General features: G+C 63.5%; 2 protein-coding genes across 8 annotated transcripts in view; both read right to left on the reverse strand.

Moving 5' to 3' along the window:
* Positions 1–6,841: 6,841 nt before the first annotated feature.
* Positions 6,842–18,178, reverse strand: NSMF (NMDA receptor synaptonuclear signaling and neuronal migration factor). 2 transcript variants are annotated; one of them, XM_080819289.1, is made up of 15 exons: positions 17,568–18,177; positions 17,029–17,090; positions 15,834–16,337; positions 14,673–14,748; positions 13,417–13,485; positions 12,499–12,551; positions 11,818–11,911; positions 11,196–11,316; positions 10,902–10,985; positions 10,777–10,810; positions 10,598–10,668; positions 10,368–10,447; positions 10,096–10,198; positions 9,800–9,875; positions 6,842–9,709 (listed from the first exon to the last, which is right to left on the reverse strand). In XM_080819289.1, exons 1-15 carry the CDS (start codon positions 17,636–17,638, stop codon positions 9,612–9,614), a joined length of 1,596 nt encoding a protein of 531 aa, XP_080675415.1. In that variant the 5' UTR covers positions 17,639–18,177; the 3' UTR covers positions 6,842–9,611. The 2 variants fall into 2 exon arrangements, with proteins under 2 accessions (XP_080675415.1, XP_080675416.1); XM_080819290.1 differs by lacking the exon at positions 11,818–11,911 and having other exon boundaries at positions 11,196–11,320; positions 17,568–18,178.
* A 254-nt stretch (positions 18,179–18,432) lies between these two features.
* Positions 18,433–20,498, reverse strand: part of PNPLA7 (patatin like domain 7, lysophospholipase) — a 63,973-nt gene continuing 61,907 nt past the window's right edge. For 4 of the 6 annotated variants that reach the window (XM_080819244.1, XM_080819247.1, XM_080819245.1 and 1 more), the window contains exons 32-36: positions 19,995–20,147; positions 19,645–19,895; positions 19,274–19,358; positions 18,980–19,083; positions 18,433–18,811 (exon numbers count right to left, since the gene is read on the reverse strand). In XM_080819244.1, coding sequence (XP_080675370.1) covers positions 18,457–18,811; positions 18,980–19,083; positions 19,274–19,358; positions 19,645–19,895; positions 19,995–20,147 — 948 coding nt within the window. In that variant the 3' untranslated portion in view covers positions 18,433–18,456. The remainder of the gene's footprint in view (positions 18,812–18,979; positions 19,084–19,273; positions 19,359–19,644; positions 19,896–19,994; positions 20,148–20,498) is intronic. The other 2 variants (XM_080819248.1, XM_080819249.1) reach the window with 1 other exon arrangement.

The raw sequence follows: 20,498 nt of genomic DNA on the forward strand, positions 1-20,498 counted from the left end.
ATAGGTGCACAGAGAAACCTCGTTATGGTTTTAACTTGCACCCATGGCCCGGGTGCTGGACACCTTCCCACCGCTGATTTGCCCACATATATCCTCCCTGATGAAGCGTCACATTCTGCCCATGTTAAAATCGATTGTTTGTGTTCTTCGTGTTAAGTTCAGGGTGTCCTGTAGAGGCGGCGTCCAGGCCGACAGGCTTGAGCGGCCCCTGGCTGAGCACAGCCAAGCCCATCAGGAGACCCCCTCAAAGTATCCGTGGGCCGAACTGCCCAACGGGCTGCTCACAACCAGTCACCGTCACCAAACACGGGAAAATTCTGTGCGCAGCCAGACCTCCCGGTCCTCCCTCTTTCAAGACAGCCCTCACCACGGCCGCGGGGCTGACGGCCTCCCCTCTGGGGCCCGGGCCGCCGTCCCTTGCCGTGGGGTCAGGAGGACTCGTGCGCCTCCTGCTCCACCGGCTTCCATCCCGGCCGGCGGCCCCGTGTTTGGGCCCCATCCGGTCGGGAGAGACACCACGTTTAGAGCCCACAAGTGCTTTACGTATTCTGGATCTAACCCCCTGTCATGCACGTGTTTGCAAATTTTTTCTCTGGGTCTGTAGCTGGTCTTTTCACTTTGTTAACGGTGCATCTCACAGCAAAACTTTGAATTCTGATGAAATTTGGTTTATAGATGTATTCTCCAGCGGACGGCTCCTTTCACGTCATTGCTGGGACCTTCTCACCTAACACCAGGCCTTGAAGATTTCTTTTTCCTAAAAGCTTTTGGTCCCATGATGTGCGTTTAGAGCTACAGTACGTCTAATCTTCGTGGGAGACGCGCGGCTTAGGTCAAGGCTTGCGTCCCATCGCTGCCGCCGTTGCTGAACTCTCGTGCACCTCGGCATGGTGGTCCCCTGTGTGGGCCTGTTTCTGGGTCCTTGCTGCGTCCACCTCCCCGTGCGTCCGTGCTGACCGCTGCCGCCCGTGTGGGCCTCGCCGCTGTGCACCCAGAGCCCCCCCCCCCAGCTTTGTTTGTTTTTTAAGATTTTATTTATTTATCTGAAACAGAGAGAGTGGTCACAAGTGGTCAGAGAGGCAGGCAGCGGGGCAGGCAGAGATGGGGGGAGGGAGCAGTCTCCCTGCTGAGCAGAGAGCCCGACTCGGAACTCGATCCCAGGACCCTGAGACCATGACCTGAGCCGAAGGCAGAGGCTTAACCCACCGAGCCACCCAGGCGCCCCGCACACCACGTTTTTCTATGCCCATTCATTCATCGGTGGACACAAACTGCTTCTGTATCTTGGCTGTTGTGAGTAACGTTGCAACGAAGGAGCATATATCTTTCTGAATCAGTATTTTTGTCGTCTTCCGATACATACGCAGTACAATCGTGGCTTCTAGGGCAGCTCTATTTTTAACTTCCTGAGGACCCTCCAGACTCTTTTCTAGAGCGGCCGCACCGGCTCGCATTCCCACCAGCCGCGCACGAGAGCTCCCCTTTCTCCACACCGTCGGCAACACCTGCCCGTTGCCTGACTTGTTCATTTTAGCCGTTCGCACCACGGGCCGGGGCTCCGTGGGTCCCGGTCCTCCGCCCGTGTGGGGATCAGCTTCCCTGTCTTTCTGCTGTGCAGCTTGTGAGCTCTGGGCGCCAGACCCTCGCGGACGCAGGATTTGCGGTTAGGCCCCCTCATTCCGCGGGTGCTCTTCCCAGCTCCCGGACCGTTTCCTTTGCTGGGCAGACTTCCCGTTGATGTCGTCCCGCTTGTTTATTTTTGCTCGTGTTGCTTTTCCTCTTGGTATCACCAAGACAGATGTCAGGAAGCTTCTCCTAGGAGTTTCACGGTTTCATGGTTTCAGATCTTACACTCAAGTCTGTAATCCATTTCGAGTGTTCTTTGGGTGTGGTGTAGGGCAGTGTCCAGTTTTCCCGACACCGTTTACCGAAGAGACGGCCTCTCCCACTGCATATTCTCGCCCACTCAGTTGTAAATTAATTGACCGTACGTGCGTGGGATTGTCTGGGCTCTCTGTTCCGTTCTGTTCATCTCTGGATCTGTTTTTGTGCCAGTACCATAATGTTTTAATTACTCTAACTTTGGGAAATAATCTGAAATCAAGAAGCACGATGCCTCCAGCTTCATTCCTTCTCAAGATTGCTTTGGCTTTTCAGGATCTTCTGTGCTTCCATACAAATTTTAGGACTGTTCTATTTCTGTGAAAAATACCATTGGAATTTTGATAAGGATCACAATGACAGGGTGGATTGTCTTGGGCAGTATGGACATTTTAACAATATTAATTCGTCCAAACCATGGCCATGAAATATCTTTTATTCGTGTCATTAATGTCTTGAGTTTTCAATACGCAGGTCTTTCATCTTTTTGGTTAAATTTATCCCCAAGTATTTTATTTTTTTTTCTTAAAAGATTTTATCTATCTATTTATCTGTCTATTTTTAAACTCTCATTCATTTGAGAGAGAGAGAGAGAGCAGAGGAGGAGGCAGGGGAGGGCCAGAGGGGGAGGGAGAAGCAGGCTTCCTGCTGAGCAGGGAGCCCGATGTGGGACTCGATCCCGGGACCCCGGGATCATGACCTGAGCCTAAGGCAGACGCTTAACAACTGAGCCACCCAGTTGCCCCTAAAATACAGTTAAATCTTCAAAAAAACCCTCCGATTTTATGGGGTACCTGGATGCTTCAGTCGGTTAAGCATCTGACTTTTTTTTTAAGATTTTATTTATTTATTTGAGAAGGAACACAAGCAGGGAAGAGGGGCCGAGGGCCAGGATGAAGCAGACGCCCTGCTGAACAGGGAACCCAATGTGGGGCTCGATCCCAGGACCCTGAGATCATGACCTGGGCTGAAGGCAGATGCTTAACCTACTGAGCCACACAGGCGCCCTGTGTTTGACTCTTGATCTGGACTCAGGTCTTAATCTCAGGGTGGTGAGTTCAAGCCCCACACTGGGCTACACACTAGGCCTGTGGCCTACTTAAAAAAAAAAGAAAAAATTAAAATTACTCTTTTTCAGAATTTTTCTGTTTGGCCTGCATTCCTCTTTGCTGCTGCATTTTTTTTTTCAAAGATTTGTTTATTCATTTGTCAGAGAGAGAGAGCACAAGCAGGCAGAGTGGCAGGCAGAGGCAGAGAGAGAAGCAGGCTCCCCGCTGAGAAAGGAGCCCAATTCGGGACTCGATCCCAGGACCCCAGCATCATGACCTGAGCTGAAAGCAGAGGCTTAACCCACTCAGCCACTCAGGCACCCCAAGAATTTATTTTTAAGTCATCTGTACACCCAGTATGGGGCTCAAACCTACAACCTTGACAAGAGTCCCGTTCTCCACCGACTACCAGCCAGACACCCCTTATTCTTTTCAATGTAATCGTAATTGGGTTTGTTTTGTTAATTTCTCGGATGGTTCATTATTAGTGTAAAGAAAAGCAACAGAGTTTTGTGGGTTGATTTTGTATCCTACAAGTTTACCGAATTTGTTCTGGTTCTGTTCTTGTTTTTTTTTATGGAGTCTTTAAGGTTTTCTGTACACATCACGCCCTCTGCAAACAGTGATAGTTTTACTTCTCCCCTTCCAATTTGGAAGTCTTTTATTTCTTTTTCTTGCCTCATTGCTCTTGTTAAGACTCCCAATTCTATGTTGAACTGAGTGGAACAGTAGACATTCTTGTCTTATTCCCGCTCTTAGAGGAAAGCTTTCAGCCTTTCCCCAGTGTGAAGCTGGCGGGGGCTTGTCACACACGACCTTTGTTACGTCAAGGTGGATCCTCTGTACGCCTCCTTTGGTGAATTTTTATCTTCGGTGGATGTGAAACTTTTTCCAACCCTTTTTATGCATCTATTGAGATGGACATGTGGCTTTTATCCCTTGTTTTGTTGACGTGGTATGTCAAATGGGCTGATTTGGGGATGCTGAACCATCCTGCGTCTCTGGAGTAAATCCCACTCCAACACAGCGTATGATCTTTTCTAACGTATTGTTGGATTTGGGTTGTTAAAATTTCGTTGAGGATTCTTGCATCTGTGTTCATCAGGGACATTGTTTTCGTTGTTTTGAGTTTTTTTTGGTGGCATCCTCACCTGGTTTTGGTGTCCGGGTGATGAGGGTCTCCTAAAATGTAAGAGTCGCCCCCCCATTTTTGAAAGGGTTTGAGACGGATCGGTATTGACGGTTCTTCGCGTGTGGTTGAGTTCACCTGGAAAGCCATCCGATCTCGGACTGCTGTCTGCTGGGGTGTTTTCGATGACTGATTCAATTTCCTTGCTGGTAACCTGTCTGTTCAGATTTTCCATTAATTTTCCATTGAATCCAAGGATTCAGGCTTGGTGAGTTGTACGTTTCTAGGAATTTATCCTTTTCTTCTGGTTTTCCGATTTACCGGTGTGTAATTGTCCCCAGCGGCCTCTTAGGACCCTTGGTATTTCCGCAGCATCTGCTGTAACTTCTCTTCCATTTCTCATGTTATTTGAGTTCTTTTTTTCTTGCTAAATCTCGCTGGAGGTTGTTAATGTTATCTATCTTTTAAAAAACCCAGTTCTTAGTTTCATTGATCTTTTCTATTATCTTTTCAGTCTCTATTTCATTTACTTCTGCTCTGATCGCGATTTCCTTCCTTCCTTCTAACTTTGGCTTTCATCTGTTCTTTTTCCTAGTTCCTCGAGGTGTAACGTTAGGTGGTTTACTTGAGCCTTTTCTTGGCTTTTTGAGGGAGCATCTGCCATGATGAACTTCCCTCCGGGAACTGCTTGTGCTGCGTTCCATCAATTTTGGTATGTTGTGTTTCCATTTTTACTTGTCTCAAGGTATTTTTAAACATTTTCCTTTGATTTCTTTGACCCATGGGTCGTTCAGTACCACGTTGTTTAATCTCCACATTGTTTTTGAAATTTCCAGTTTCCTTTGTTTAATTAATTTCTCGTTTCCCACCCTCGTGGTCCGACCTCAGTCCCCTCCAGTTGGTTCAGGCCCGTCTTGCGGCCTCGTCTGCCCCGGAGAGGAGCGTGGGGTCCGCGGCGCTGGCCGCCGGCGCGTCCGGTCGGGGGTCGGGGTCGGTCCCCAGGTCGCTCGCCGCTGAGCCTCTGACGCCCTCGTGGGCTCGAGGAATCCGAGCGGCCCCGCAGCTGCGACAGCCCCGCTGCCGCTGTCGCTGTCGCTGTCGGCGGGACCCCGGCCGGCCCCGCCCCCGCTCCCGGCCCCGCGCCTGGGTCACCGGCCACCGAGCTCGGTGCGGGCGGCAGCTGCGGCGTGTGGGGCTCCGTGGCCCGGTCCCCGCGGACGTGAGCTTCCTCAGCGGGGGGGCGGGGGGGGTGCCGAGGCCGCACCGGCCTTCTCGGGCCGGGCCAGTGTCCTCTGCGTGGCCACCGGGCGGCCGCGTGCTGGCACTTTTGTGGTCTGTCCTGCTGGTTCGTTGGGAACGACCGGCGCGTCCGGGTTTCCGGCTGCCCCGCGCCCGAGGCCCCCGCCCCGCTGGCCAGTCCTCTCGGGGCTCTCCAGCTGTCCCACCTCCGGGGCGCTACCCCCAGGGCCGCTGCGGGACACGGGTCCGGCCTCCAGCCCGTGCACGGCACCGGGGCGTCCGCGGCAGCCTCGGTCCCTGTCACCCCATCTTCCTTCACCGCATCACCTGGCTTGGTCGAGCCTCCAGTCTGGGAGGAGGCCACGCACGGGACATCGGTCAGGGTCGCCTCCTTGCCGGCCCGGCCGCGGGTGCAGGGTCCACACACGGCTCTGCTGGCGGCTTCCTGGCACTTCCTAGATCGCTGCCGCCCGGCTCACTCCTGGGGCCTCTTCCACGTCCAGCCCACATGGCGGCCTTCCCCGAGCCAAGGACAGACCCCGGCCCTGCTTGGTGGTGGCTGCATAGGGTGGGACCGGCAGGGGCCACTCCCACAGGGGCTTCGACACCCCCCGCCCCCCCCATCAATCCCGGTTTCCGGAGACCGCTCCAAGCGGAAGCTCTGTCCCTCGCTCGCACAGACTTAGTAAGAAGCTGTGGGCACTAGGTGTCCCTTCCGGAAGCAGGGGGGCAAGGACGGCGGCAGGTGCTTCATTCTCAGACTGAGGGAGCATCAGAAAGTTCCAGACAAGGCCGACGTAGCCCCTGTGTTCCTAGGCAGAGAAGATGCCCAGGGGGCTGACGTGGCGGCCACTTTGGAGGCCAGTGCCAGGGCTGGAGGCTGCCCGCGGGGAGATGTGGGAGGCGGCTTCCCGGCCCGTTCTGCCGTCCTCAGGGGCGGGCTGCGCGTCATCTCCCCTCCGCCCCCCGCGACACCTACTGCCGGGAGAGAGGAACCTTCCTTCCCAGCCTGCAGTCACGGCGCGGACTTACCCCACCGAGAGGGCTTGTTCTCCTCCACTTTACGGGATGGGAGTCACAGCTCCGTGGGATGGCAGACGCTCCCACACCCTGCCGGGCATCATGCCCAGCTCTGCCCTAGCAGGGCATCCATCTGGGGCCAAGGAGAGCCCGCGGCAGGTGAGTGGGGCACAACGAGGGCAGCGTGGGGGAGCTGGGCAGGCTGGGACCACCTGGGCCCGTGTTGTTTGGGGCGACAAGGACTGCGCTCAGGCCTGGCCTCCTGGGGAGTTACGAAGGTGTACCTGTCACAGCGGCGGGCGGGACACCTCCCACCCGTCTTCACCTACCTACTCCCTATAGACAGACGCCTGACCATACTTCCCCCTAAATGACAAAACTTCTGAACCATCCGCTCCTTCCGGGAGAGCCGACCCTGTGGTCTGGCCTTGCCCTGACTATGGCATGAACGGGGACAGTGGACAGCTCCCCGGAGGGAGGGGCTGGCTCCACACAGGTCAGTTTATCAGATAAACGTACGTGCAATTTCGAGGTTTATTTGAGTGTGTGTGTGAGCGCTGGGGGAGGAGCAGAGGGAGAGACCCTCAGACAGACTGCCGCGGAGTGTGGAGCCCCACGCGGGGCTCTGTCTGGGTCATGGCCTGAGCCGAAACCAAGAGGCAGATGCCCGGCCGCCCGGCTGCCCAGGCGGCCACATCAGTTCGATTTTAAGAGCCGCGGCCAGAGTTTCTTCCTGAAAGGCTGTAACAATTCACGTGACCTTTTCCCCACACGTTTACCAACATAGGGCACGAATGTCCTAGTATTTGTGCCAAACACAACAGGCAAGAAGCAACAGGTCATCCCTCTTGCTGGCCTTCAGGGGTCCCTAATGGGAAGGTTCTGTGGCTTCTTCTCCCACGTTAGCTCTTGAGACCGTCACTCATTTCCCCTCCCGGCTGCTGTCCTTGATGTACAATGACTCCTCACCTGCCGAGGATCTTCTGCCTCTACCACCACCTCTAGCTACTGGGGCAGGTGCATGGGTCAGGGCCACAGCGGCCCCGGCCAGCCTCGGCCCCCACGTCTGCCACCACCTTCCCCCAACGCTCATCCGCGGCGTCCTGGGCCTGTTCCTGGGCGGAGGTGCTCCCACACCCGACCTCGGTTCTCCCACCGCGCTCCTCCCCAGGGCTTACGGGGCCAAGAACCCTGCGAGCCAGACACGAAGGCCTTGAGCCTCCCACCGGCGGACCTCCCAGCCCTCCTCCGGCACAGCTGCCCCTGAGGCCCCAGCCAGACCCCCAGGTGGCAGGTGCGGGAGGGGGCACATGATCGAGCTCCTGGCTGGCCCCGGGCTGAGGGCTGGACAGCACAGCTAACGTGCCCTCTGAGCCGCGGTGTGCAGGTGGGCGGGCATCTTGGGGACAGCCAGCCTCCCGGCCCGCGCGTGTCAAACAAGAGCCCACAGACACTCGGGCAGCCTGCGCAGACCGCGGCTGTGAGGAACGGGGGCGACGCGTCAGGCTCAGGCCCCGAGAGCGCTCAAAGTCCCCAGTGACACGACTCTGTACGCAAGAGCACGTGGACGGGCATCTGATCTACCAGCTTACCCATTCCTGTGGATTCCGACCCTCTGCCACCCGGCCCTGCAGGGGGCGCCCTGGGGGCACGTGGGAGGCAGCAGGGCCGGGCGCCCCCAGAGCCGGCACGCCCACTCCAGGAGAGGCCGCTGACCTCCGGGCTCCCGGCACCTGAGGCTTCACGACTCCTAGACTCTTCCCAAGTTGTCCACTGGTGGCCTCCTGTCCTGCCCAGCCCGAACCTGCTGCCCCTCCCTGGACCACCGGAGACCAGGGGCTGGCCAGGGAGCCAGGCTCAGCTGGGCCCAGCATCAGCAGCTTTGCCGCCGGCGGAGCGGCAGCGCGGGCTCGTGCGGGAGAGGGTACCGGCCGGGCCCGCGCTTGCTTCCCGACAGCCTGCGGCAGCCCACACGGGGGTCCCTCTGCTCGCAGCTCCGAGCCCTCTTGACTCTTTTGTGGGAGCACAACCCTCCACCCCCTGGCGCTGGCTAGAACCTGCTCTTCTCCATCCCCGCTGCCGCCAGACCCTCTCACCGAGCGTGACCTTGGCAGGGAAGGCCTAGGGGCCCCACCTGGCCTCTCTGTCCAGGGGCCACTGTGGCAAACTTGGACCCACGGGCCTGGAGGTCTCTGGGTCCCGGAAGGTAGCGGGCGGTGCTGAGAGAGAAGAGCCAGGCGGCCGCAGCGGAGGGTCGGGTTTAATGGTCACTCTAAGGGGTATCGTACATCCTTCAGAGCCCAGCACGTGCCCCTGCTCCTCCCCTAGCTGAGGGCACAGCCAGGTGTCCTCACACCCAGGCTCTGCGGAGGGGGGCCTGCCCCCGAGCCCCAGCTACATACAAGAGCCGGCCCCGCTGGGCCCCAGGTGGCCACACGCCCCAAGTCCATCGTGGCTCAGCGCCGCCGCGGGGTCCCCACCCACCGGGGCCCAGCCCCGGCCCGCCCCTGGCGAACCTTTGCACTGGAAGAGGGCTACGACCCAGGCTGGCAAAAGCTGAGCCGCGCCACGGCATCAGGGGGCCGGGCGGGTGCTGGAGGACGGGGAGCCGGGGGGGCCCAGCTCAACCCAGAGCCTCCTCGGGGACAAGGGAAGGTGCGCCCCTCCCCTGCTGCCCAGGCACCCCCGCCGGGCTGGCGCGGCTGAGGTGGGAGGAAGCAGGGGCGGCGAGAGGGTACAAGCGCACACCGTCGGGGACTCGGCCAAGGCCGGGGCCGGGCCGGGCAGCCGGGCAACACTGCTCCCCCGACGGGCCGCCCTGGTGCTGGTGATCAAATAGGGCAGGGCAGAGGAGCGGGGAGCAGACGAGGTCCTGGACGCACACGGGGCTAGGTCGTCTACACCGCAACTGGTAACGCAGCACTCGGCTACTCAACTAATCGCGCTGCTTCCCTCCCGACTGTTCCGGGGCTGTGGAAATTGCACTTATGTCTACGGACCCGAGCAGAGCAGGCGCCTTGGGGCAGGGCCGAGGCCCCATCGGGGGCAGGGCCGAGGCCCCATCGGCGCCCGGCCGCCAAGCAAGCCCTGGCCACGGGGGCGAGGCTGGTCCCGGGCCGCAGGGGCTCTGACCTCAGTGGACTGTGGTGCAGGGAGGGCCAGACCCCCAGGAGGGAACCTGAGCGACATCTGGGGGTGCCCTGAAGTGGGGACCCACGTGGTCCCGGGGCGCACACGAGTGGCCCAGCCCCAGCCACTGGTCCGCGGCAGCAGCCGGGTGGGGGTCCCGGCCCTCAGAGAACATCCTCAAAGTCCAGCAGCTTCGAGTGCTGGCGGCTTTTCCACAATCGGTACAGCCGAAAGTCAAAGTAGGTCTCGATCATCTGCTTCCCTGGGACAGGAGAAGAAAGGCCACGGCTCAGGCCTCACCCCCGGACCCCGGTGCTCAGGCGGGGAGCCAGCCTGGCCCTGGCAAGCTCACCTTGGGCCGACAGCTCCAGCGGGGACTCGAAGGTGACCTTGTAAGGGGTCATGAGGGTCCTGAGGTTCTGGAACAGCTGAAAGGGCAGGGCGGGGCCGTGAGTTCAGGGCGGGGGAGGGGAGGTGTGGGGGAATGGTGTTCGGGGAGCAGGAACCCCCGACCACTGACTGGGCTCAGGCACAAGGGGCTTCTAGGGGCTGAAGGGAGAGCAGAACGGAAGAATGAAAGGCTGTCAACTCTTGTAGTGGGTCCAGGGTCTCCAGAGGCCTGGAGCAGGGCTTGGGGGGTCCCTGTACCTTCTCCCCGTTGGGGTTCCCCAGAATGTAGCAACCCATGATGTGGATGACGTTTGGCTCCGGGTTCACTTTGCTCATCAGGCGGCTCAGGCGCTTCCAGAAGCTGGTGGGGGAGGGGCCGGGTCACCAGCAGCCTCCAGCCCAGGGCCCCGCATGTGAGGAGGGGCAGGCCAGGGCCCAGGACCCGGCTCCGGAGACAGGAGCATCGTGGGGGAGGGACTGCAGGGACGGGGTGCGCACACGGACGCCGCCTCCACGGGCGGCCCACTCACTGGATCATGTCCTCCTCCTTCTCCACTTTGGCGAAGGTAGCCACCTTGTTCTTGAGCAGGTACAGGTGTCCCGGGCCGCCCTGTCAGAGATGGGGTTGGCCACGTGAGGTGCACACAGAGGGCGTCCGCTCGCGGCCCCCATCACACAGACACGTGCCCGTTCACTGGTGCGCGAAGGCTGCACGTTCTGTCGAGAGCCCGCCCCCCCGCAGGAAGGGGCTGAGCCCTACCTGGCAGAAAATCAGCATCTTCCAGATCTTGGCCCCTTTGTGGTAGATGTTCAGCTTCTTCTCTATTTCCTCTAGGGAGGAAGGAGTGTGAGCTTCCCCCCCGTGTCCCCTCGCCCCCCGCGGCCTGTAGGTGAAGCCCCACACGGGATCAGAGGACAGTGGGGCCACAGGGCACATACCCAGAATGTCCTCAAACGTTGCGTGCTCGTGGTCCTGCGAGAGACACGGGCCACACTCTGGTCAGGGCCCCTCTCAGGCCGCGGCCCCCCACCCCCAGCCCCGGGGCTGGCGCAGAGGGACTCACGTAGAGGATGGGGATGATGGACGGGTCGTCCCTGCGGATGATAGTCGGGATGAACTCAGCTTTGGGGACCTTGGAGGAGATGAGCTGGAGACGGCACAGGGGGCGGCTCAGGGCCCAGCTGCCTCAGACCCAGTGGGCAGCAGGAGGCCCCAGGAGGTCACCCCCCACTGTTGGGCAGCCTGGGATGGCTACATCATTTCCAGGTAGAGCCTGTTGGGCTCCTGGAGGAAAGAGAACCCCCCACCAGCCTACGACTGGCCGGAACAGAAAGATCATAAAGACACCCGACCTCACCATGACCTTGGGGGGCACAAAGCCCGCGGTGTCACAGGCCACTGCCTCCAGGCCCTTCTCGGTCTCCCAGTCCAGATCCTCGAAGCCCTCACCCAGGGTGCAGTGTGAGCTCTGCAGGTCACTACCTGAGGGGCAGGACGGGTCACCAGGGCTGTGGACCCCTAGCAGCACCTCCAGTCCCAGCTGGAACCCGCAGACATGAGCAGTAGACAGAATCCACAACAAAGGCTCCCGAGGGTCCTCCAGGTCAGCAAGTAACCCAGGGAGGACGACAGAGACCAATACAGGCCACCGGCAGCCTGGCAACACTGGCCGCTGCCACCATATGTGGCCATTCTGTGGACCCCCGCACAACGTCAGCGGGGCAGGCCCCCCGGGGCGCTGGAACCAGGAGCCCTGCAGGGCAGCCCTTGGCCCCTCAGCTCTCCCAACGCAGCACACAGCACCCTGCCCACGAAGTATAAGGGGCCAGGCGCCCCCACCTCACAGATGGGGAAGCTGAGGCTTGGAGAGCAGAAGCGCAGAAGCCTAGCGCCCAGGCAGGAGGCCTGCCCGGTGGAGCGCGGGAGCTGGGGCCTGGGGGGGGCCTCTGGGGGCAGGTGGGCCGGCCTGTGCCGGGCACCTACTGTCTCGGGAGTCGTGGGAAGTGTCGGCTTTCATGGGGGTGGGGTCGCTCCAGGACCGGCTGAAGCTCCGCTCGCGCCGCTCCGCGAACGCTGCAGTGAGAGCAAAGCGGGTCAGCAGCGGGACTGGGACCGGGGTGGGGGGTGGGGGTGGGAGGGGCAGAGCCTGAGCTGACCCTGGGCCTCGGCAACCCAGGACAGGGCTGGCTCTTGGCTCTGGGGCACCACCTGGGAAAGCGGGAGGAAGGGTCCGTGGCTAGGAGGTTGGAGGGCGTCAGTCCGGGGAGCCCGTGGGCCAAGTCTGGCGTGCTGGGGCAGGGGTTAGTGCCCCAAGACCCCAGTGGGTGTTGGGGAGGGAAGAGTAGGGTCTGGACCCTAGGACCGGTGGAGGCCGGATCTGTGCAGATGGTTGGGGGCGGGGCCCCTGCGACGATCTGTGAGGGGCAGAGCCTGGGGCGGGGCTGTGCTGCAAGCTTCGGGGTGGGGCCTGGAGCCGGAGCTGAGCCTGAGGCAGGGGTTCTGTCGCAAGGCTGGGGCAGGGCCAGAGTCCAGGGTTCCCTGGTGGGGCTGTGGTGGGGGTTTAGGACCCCGGTCTCTCTGGTGCAGCGAGCAGCCCGCAAAGCCCCAGCCAGCCAAGAGCAGCGCCACGCGCCTGCCCACCCTCCTGCCCTGGGTCTTACTCTGGGCCTTTACCCTCCGGCTGCCGACCATGCGTAGGTGTTTGCGGAAGTTCCTGGGGAAGAAACACGGGGGGCTGGTGAGGATCGCCAGAGTGGGTGGGCGGTGGACCAGTCCCCCATTCTCCCTGCTTGGCACTACTGCCCGCAGCCGGCGGGTGTGCCGTCACGCCCCTGCGCTCCCCTACTCGCCTACCGCCCACCGCCCACTCAGAAGCAAATCCCACTCCGTCCCTCATGCTGACACCTTTGCAGGGCTCCCCTTTGCTGCTAGGACAAAGGCACAATGATCAAACCTTCTCTTGCCCTTGGCCCCATGACAGGACCCCGCCCTTGGTGACCCTCCTGCCTTCAGGAACCCACCCCCACTGCCCACCCTTCCATTCCCTCTCTGGGCCCACTCTGAACTCCACCAGCCTCCCTCGCCAAGTGGTCAAGGGCTCCTGCTTCCTGTGCTCAGCGCAACTGTCTGCACTAACCCCAGGTAGGATTGGGGCCTGTGGACACTCCCTCCTTGCTCTTACGGCCCTGGGCCACCTCAGAGACAGGTCGTCTTTACCCCCAAATGTGTGCCCTACCAAGGTCCAGGGTCCAAGACGGACACGGTTTCTGGCCACGTCTCTGAGGTGGGGCTCGGGGAGGATAAGCCTTGCTGTTGACCCCACAGCTCTGGGGTTCAAGGGTCAGAGAGAGTCATGGGTGGGCTAGCTGCCTGTAGTTCCACTGTCAATATACCCCCAAAACACAGGCCTGGGGGCCCAGGTTCCATGACCTCTCCTGCCTGCTGCGTCCCCAGAGCAGGGCCAGGCCAGTGGTCGCCACCGCCCTTCCCCCATCAGGTCTGCCAGGGCCCAGTGGGCCCAGACCAGACCAGCGCAGACAAGAGACGGACCCTGGTGGCGAGTGGCTGGCAGGCCCTACCTCTGGATTACAGACGCGGAATCATTCTCCCGTTTCCGGCGCTTCCTCTCCGCGCAGCCCCTGAACACCCTGAGAAACCACCACGAGTCAGCACTGCCCTTGGCCGCAGGTAGGAGGGACTGAGACGTGGGGACAGAGGCGTGAGCACAGGGCCTGGAGGGGCATCCAGGGCGCCGGGCCAGGCAGAAGGACCCTGGCCTGTCTCGCCCTGTCCTCCGCCCGGCTCCTGGCAGGCCCTGCTGTGGCCGTGGTGCTTGCTGGTATGTGGCACTCCCTCACAGTCAAGGCCCAGGTCCCTGGCCTGCCCAAACCTATTTGGGGGTGGGAGGGTCCCCCAGGGACAACCCCAGTGCTCTTAGGCTCAAGGTCCCACAGAGTACTTACGAGATGCTGGAGGAGCGGCGGGAAGGGGCAGCGTGAGAAAGAAGACATAGTGAGCCACGACCCCACGGCCCCCTAGGTTCCCTGGTATTGCCCTCGTCACTGACTCCGGGGGACCCTCACTCATACTCCAGGCTCGAGCAGGGTACCAGCTATGCTTGGGAAGCCCGCGCAACGGTGGTGGACGAGGAGGTCATGGGCCCATGCTACCAGGTGCCATGACACGGTCAGGCGGGCACAGAGGCCTGTTTCTGCTGGCTCTGGGCCTGGTGGCCAAGGTGACCACCCCCAGCCAGCCTGAGGGTGGTGATGGGTGCCCCGGAGTAGCATAAGGGGGACACTGCAGCCAACAGTGCCTCTCCGAAAGGAACTCCGCGTCTGAAAACCCAGGTACGTGTCATAGAGAGAGAAGAGCAGGCCCCCGCAGGGACGCCTGGGGTGTGACCCCCCGAGGTGCACAAAATACAAGGAGGCCACTGTCTCGGGAGCTGAGACGAGGCAGTGCCCCAGGAGGACCACCCCAACCGGAGACTGCAGCAGCTGCAGCCCGGGGCCAGGTCCCCAGAGGACCAAGAAGGACAGGGAAGGGCCAGGAGAGCAGAGGGCAGGGCAGTGGGGAAGGGAGGGGTGATGATGGATGGGGCGAGGGAGGGGCAGTGGGAGGCTGAGGGAGGAGAGCAGCCAGCCCTGCCTTCCCTCCGTCTGCTGTCACATCTGGCAGACACGGCAGGACAGGGGCACGTGGGGCTGCTCAGAAACAGCCGCCCGGGTGGGCCTCGCAGGCGGGAGAGGGTCTGGCAGTAGTTCCTGAGCACCAAGAAGAAGCCCCAGGCCCAGGCCCCACGCCGTGGACCCCCGGCAGGTGCACGACTCACGCTTGCATAGTTGTGGTTGCGGTCTGGAAGCTGAAGAGGTTTTCCTTGGGGAACCACGTACGGATGGGGGTGTCGTCTGCAAGACAGGAGGAGGGGCGAGGGTGGCTTGGGGGTTCCCTGGGCTGCCAGGGAAGGGGATGCTTCTGCCCAAGCCAGTGGGGTCCCCTAGCCCTCTCCTGGGGGGCGGATGCTGGCCGGAGGCTGTACGGTAACGTGGCTCAGCGGCTCACGCCGAGACAGCTCAGCGGCTTCGTGACGGCCGGTCCCTGCCCGGCTCCCCCTGGGGCTGCCGACCGCGGAAGAGCGCGCCTCTGCGAGCACAGCCTGTGTCCAGGGGCCCAGAGAGAGGGTTCACCTCGCTGCCCTTCGGAGAGGAGGCACAGGCCGGGGACAAGGGCTGCAGCCTCGCTTGGGGGCTCCGGGGCCTTCTCTGCAGGCCGCCCACTCCACTCCCTTGGACCATTCCAGGAGGGGGAGGGGGAGGCCCTCACCCGGTGTGGAGACGGTCCTGCTGGGGGCTGCCCCTTCTCAGGACCCCTGCAGCTCCTACCCGGGGCGGATGAGAATCTGCTCTACTTTCTCACCCTGACCCCGGCCCCAACCCCTGGGCTCCGTCCATCGTTGGAGCATGAGGTCACGGAGGTGAACTGCCCACACCCCCGGCTTGTGCCCTGATGCCCAGGCTGCAGCCTGGGAAGACCAGGAGGTGCCCTGAGACGACGTGAGGGCACAGCTAGTCGGCACGCTGCTCTTCAGGAGGTGACCCCAGAGCCGGGAGGCGTGGGGCTGCTCAGGTGTCCCAGAGAGGCCTCTTCTCCACACAGCAAGCCTCCGGGGCTCGCCGACCGCCCACACCGCACCACAGTACCCGGCCAGGCCCCAGACGCTGCGCCTTCCCGAGGTTACTGGGAACTTTGTTTGTTGGGGCCCAGGGCAGAGACGGATCCCCAGGACTCCCCAGAGGCAGCCCGATATTCTAATTAAGCCACACTTTCTGGGTGCTCCACCCTGGAGAATCTCCTAATCCCCCTCCTCCAGGAAGCACTCCTTGACTGACTTGGTGCCGCTGGGCACCTGCACACCCCCCACCTGTCCAAGCCTCACAGTGGCTGTTGCCGGCAAACCCCAGCATCGGCACCCTGCCCCCGAGCCTGCCCTCACCAGACACACGATCGACACTGTACATCCTCTCCAGCTTCTTGCGGCGGCTGGTGGCCTCAGGCAGGGGTGGCTGGTCCAGCCCAAAGGCCCGAGGGGAGGGGCTGGGACCAGGGGCCAGCTGGGCGCATCCGGGACACTCCTTGGAGCCCTGGCGGCTGCCTGCCCAGCTCTGGCACGGCCTGTTGACGTCCTCGCGGCTGCCCCCGGGGCTGGCACGCAGGGGCTGGCTGTGGTGGTGGTGCCGTTCCCGCTGCCGCCGCCCCTTTACCACGGCCAGCTCAATGGCCTCGGCCTCCGGGCTGGGCAGCAGGGCCGGCTCCCCGGAGATGGTGTACACGCGGGGCTGGGGGCCCTCACCGGCCGGCTTCCCACTGACAGCCTCCTCTGAGAGGCTGCCCTCGTAGCGGCCATTGGAGACGAGGGAGAGGCGACGCTTGTTCTGGGGGGCTGGCTGCATCTCGGGGGAACCGTCGTGGCCAGAGTAGGCATCAGCCAGCAGGTGGTCTGGGGGAGAGGTGCCAGGTAAACGGCAGCCCTCTGGCCCTGCCCTCCCCTTCTCCTGGTGTGGTGAGGGCAGAGAACTCCCAGTGAGTGCCTGGCCTGGGTGGCGGGGTGGGGGGGTGGGGGACGACTGGGGCTGCGCCCCAGTGACCAAGTTCTAAGCCCCCGCCATCTTCAGAAAAGGTGTTTGTGACCTGCGCACTCTTCTCAGGGGCTCCCACCCTCCTCCTACCTGGGCCCCAAGCCCTGGGTGTGTGTGCGTGGGGGTGACAGGCTATGCTACCTGTGGTTGATGGGGGGGGGCGCGCGGAGACAGGAATGAACATGCCACCTCCCAGCCTGCCGCTGCACCCATGCGCCCAGTGCCAACTTCTCCCCTCCCCCCCACCAGCTGGCCCCCAGAGACAGCGGTGCCAACCCTGGGGGTGCCAGGAGGCCTGTTGCCATGCCAACGGCCCAGGCTGGGTGGGTGCCATGGTGATGAGTGACTCTGAGCTCCTCCTGGGGCTCTGGGCCAGGGAGGGCAGGGGGCGTGAGGAAGCCAGCCCAGCAGGGTAGCTCCTGCTGCCTGCTCCCGGCCCTGGAGCTGGGCCAGGCCTGGGGCAGGGGACAGCATCCCAGGCTGTGGGGGTGGTGGGGGAGGGGGGTGCGCTGCGGACCGACCCCGTCCGGGCACCTCTCCCAATGCCCCTACCTGCACCGTTCCGATTCTCAGGGTGACTCTGGGACAGGTACTCGCCAAATGCTCGGGCTGCTCTGAAGGGTGGACAGCGGGGTGCGCTCTCAGTGCACCCGGGTCACTCTGGACGCTCCCCAGAAGGGACCTGGGGTCCCCACCCCCACCCAGCCCTTGGGCACCAGCCGAGGAAGGGCCGGGGTCCCTCACGGCCGGCCGTGCCGTCCCGCCCCCAGAAAACCCAGCGCGGGCAGGGCGCAGCTCCGGGGAGCCCCCCCCGCCCCGGGTCCCGGGGCAACGTGGCCGGCGCCGGGGTGGGCGCTCCGTCCGGCCGCCGTCACTCCGCGAGCGGGGTCCGCGGGCGGGGGTCGTGAGGTCGGGCGCGTCGCCCACAGCGGTCTCGGGAGCGCGGCCGCGCCGAGCTGGGGGGCGGGGGGCGGGGGGCGGGGGGAGGGAGACGCGGCGAGCAGCCCCGCCGCGGGGGAGGGGCGGGCGCGGGGCGGGCGCCGCGGGGGAGGGGCGGGCGCGGGGCCCCGCGGCCGGCCCGCCGCACTCACCGCACTTTGGCCGCCACCGAGGACATGGCCTCGCTCCTCAGCGCCCTCCTCCGGGAGGCGGCGGCGCCCATGGTCGCGGCGGCGGCGGCGCATCCCCCGGCCTCAGAGCGCGCCCCGCGCCCGCCGCCTCCGCCGGGGTAGCCGCGCCGCGCCGGGGCCGGAGCTGGGGCTGGGGCTCGGGCCCGGGCCCCGCATGGCCGCGCCGGGCCGTCCGCGAGTCCCGCCGCACCCGGAGAGCGCGGCCGGGGCCGGGGGCGGCGGCTCCGCCCACCGCGGCGTCACGGACGGGGCGGGCCCGCGGCTCCGCCCACCGCGACGTCACGCCTGGGGGTGGCCGCCCGTGACGCCGGTGCCCGGCGGGGTCGTCCGGAGGGGACTGGGGAGGTGGCTCCGCCCACCGTGCCGGCCTGGGGGCGGGGGGGGGCGGCGGGGGGAGGTTGGCGGGGACGCGGAGAAACTGAGGCCGGCGGTCCCCTGACGGCAAGGGCCTAGGCCCTCGGGCTAGGGGGCTCCGTGCCCCCGGAGACCTGCAAGGGCTGCGGGGCCGGAGTTGTCCCTCCTACACAGAAGGGCTCCCGGGTCTCTGTGGGCGGCATAGTTCTGCGGGAGAGGATGCCGGACAGGTCAGGAGGGGGCTCCTCGGTTGGGGGGCTCCCCAGCCCTGCAAGGACCCTGGGCGTCCTGCTTGCCTGGTCACGGGGGGGGGGGCGGCGTGCCTGGGGTCCCCCCTCCCGTGGTGACTTCAGAGGACAGTGGGCTATGCTCCCTGCCCCCCCCCCTTGCACCAGTGACGGGGCCAGGCTGCTCCCTGGCCCATGGGCCGCTATCCGCCACAGGGACTTGGGGAGACATACGTCCACACACAGTCGGATCTACCTTTATTGACCCATTAAGCAGGTGCACAGGGGTACTCCAATACCTCTCCGAGGCACCGGGCCCCACAGTGGCAGGCACAGCCCAGGGACTGCTGTCCGCACCCAGTGCCCCACCAGAAGCTGCCAGTGCAGAGGGGCCAGAGGCAGCCCACGCAGCTGGGCCTCCAGCACTGGGGAGGCCGACTAGGGGGCTCCCTGCCAGGTCTCGCTGGCAGGCTGGGGGAGAGGCCCTCCACCGACGTTGCTCTAGGGTGCATGGGAGGGGAGACCTCTCTCCATCGCGGTCTGAGTGCCAAGGGTAGCAGCAGCCCGGGGGCAGTTCTGGGAAGCCGGATGGGGGTTCCGATGCCGGAGGGAGGACTCGTCGTCCTGGAAGCAGACAGCACGACGTCAGGGTGGGGGTGACCCTGGACGGCTGACCCTGGGCCAGGTTTCTCTGGCTCCGCACTGCAGGGCAGCAGGGAGCGAGCAGCTAGCCTGCCCAGAGCCCTCAGAGCTGACTCAGCCCAGGCGTGCAGGCAGGTCCGGACAGCTCACCGAGTCCGAGCCTGCGTGGGCCGGGGTGCTCTGGAAGTCCGCGTATGCATCCTTGGGGCCGTCCGGCAGCTCCTCCTCATACTCCGTCTGGTAGTCAGACTCGTCTGGGGACAGGGGAGGGCTGTGTTGGTCCCCACAAGGGCAGGGGCCGTGCCACAGCGGTCATCAGGCCCCGGGGCTGCTGGGAGGGCCTGGCGGCCAGGGCGGCTTGTGGGGTGTGCCAAAGGTTATAGAAGGGGACACTGCCAATGTCACCCTCAGCTATGCGGGTGTGTGTCCTAAGCCCCGACTCACCGTCCACCGTGGCTGCCTTGGCCGGCTCAATGCGCGATACGATCTCCGCGAGGTCAGTGAAGGAGGCGTTGGGGCAGGTGAGGACCTGGAGGGCGGAGGTGGAAGGGACATGTGGCCAAGGCCACAGCTCCCCTGGTCCCCAGACCACAGCCCTTGGCTGCCTGGCCGGTCCCCCAGGCCCTCTCTGCAACCCTCTGTGGTCTCAGCCTGCTGAGGTGCCCAGCCCCCTGGAGTTGGGGCGGGGCAGGGCCTAGAAGAAGCACAGAGGCCTGAGCAGATCCCCATCCCTTCCCACCAGGAGCAGCAGCGCCACAGTGAAAAACAAGGGATGTCGGGGCAGAGGCCAAGAGATAGCTCCCACAGGGCCGCACCCGTGCCCCCATCCTCTGGCCCCGGTGGGGGTGCGTGCCAAAGTCCCGCAGGCCGCAGGAGCCCTGCACCGCTCAGGCCCGCTGAGCCGGGCAGAGGGCTGGTCCCAGGAGGGAGGGAGGGCGCTAGGTCGGGCGCTCACGTCGCAGGCCTTCATCTTGCTCGGCCCCTGCCGGTCCTGCAGCATCTTCTCCAGCACACCACTGCGACCCCAGATGTCAAAGACCGTCCGGCCATGCTGGTACCCCACTTCCTGCACACACACCAGGGACCCGGGGACCAAGAGTCAGGAGGCCCCACTTCTGGGCTTGGATAGGAGGGCAGGTGGGCACCGCGCCCCAGCCACACTCACGCAGATCTCGTCGAACTTGCCGAAGTCCAGAGTGCCGTAGCTGTCGATGGGGGGACGCAGGTACTCGCAGTACTCGCTGTTCTTCACCATCTCCAGCTGCCGGACGCAGCACACGTAGGCCAGGCGCGTCTGGATCTCCGCCATGTTCAACACCTGCTGCCCTCACGGCGTCTGAGCCGGGCTGTGCGGGCCACCCCGGCCCCACGGCCCCCTGCCCAACCCTTGCCCTCCCTCTCCCAAGGGGAGACATGTCTCTGCTAGGCCTGGGAGGAGGGCGGTGCCCAGCCAGGTTTCCTGGGAAGGGGTCCTGGCGGGTAACGGGCCTGCCCCCCTCCCCAGCGCTGGTCCAGGCAGGCTTCCTGACACGGGCAGGGAGCAAGTGAGCGCACCCCCGCTGGCTTGGAGCCACAGACCACTGCAGCCCTCCTCTGCCCACAGCACCATGCTGGGCATCTCGGGGACAGAGGCACAGAGGAGCCACAAGGAGCCCCTGGCCGCCCGGGC

Source organism: Martes martes (assembly GCF_963455335.1).
Source record: "Martes martes genome assembly, chromosome: 12".
In the NCBI taxonomy this organism is placed as follows: Eukaryota; Metazoa; Chordata; class Mammalia; order Carnivora; family Mustelidae; genus Martes; species Martes martes.

Bases quoted from the DNA above. Each gene is read 5' to 3' on its own strand.
- NSMF (XM_080819289.1), bottom strand. From the start codon at position 17,638: ATGGGCGCCGCCGCCTCCCGGAGGAGGGCGCTGAGGAGCGAGGCCATG. The intron at 14,749-15,833 runs GTGAGGGCAGGC...CCTGTCTTGCAG, and splicing joins CAGTGTCGATCGTGTGTCTG to ACGACACCCCCATCCGTACG. The intron at 11,317-11,817 runs GTGCCCGGCACA...CCCCTCAGGTAG, and splicing joins CACGACTCCCGAGACAGTAG to TGACCTGCAGAGCTCACACT.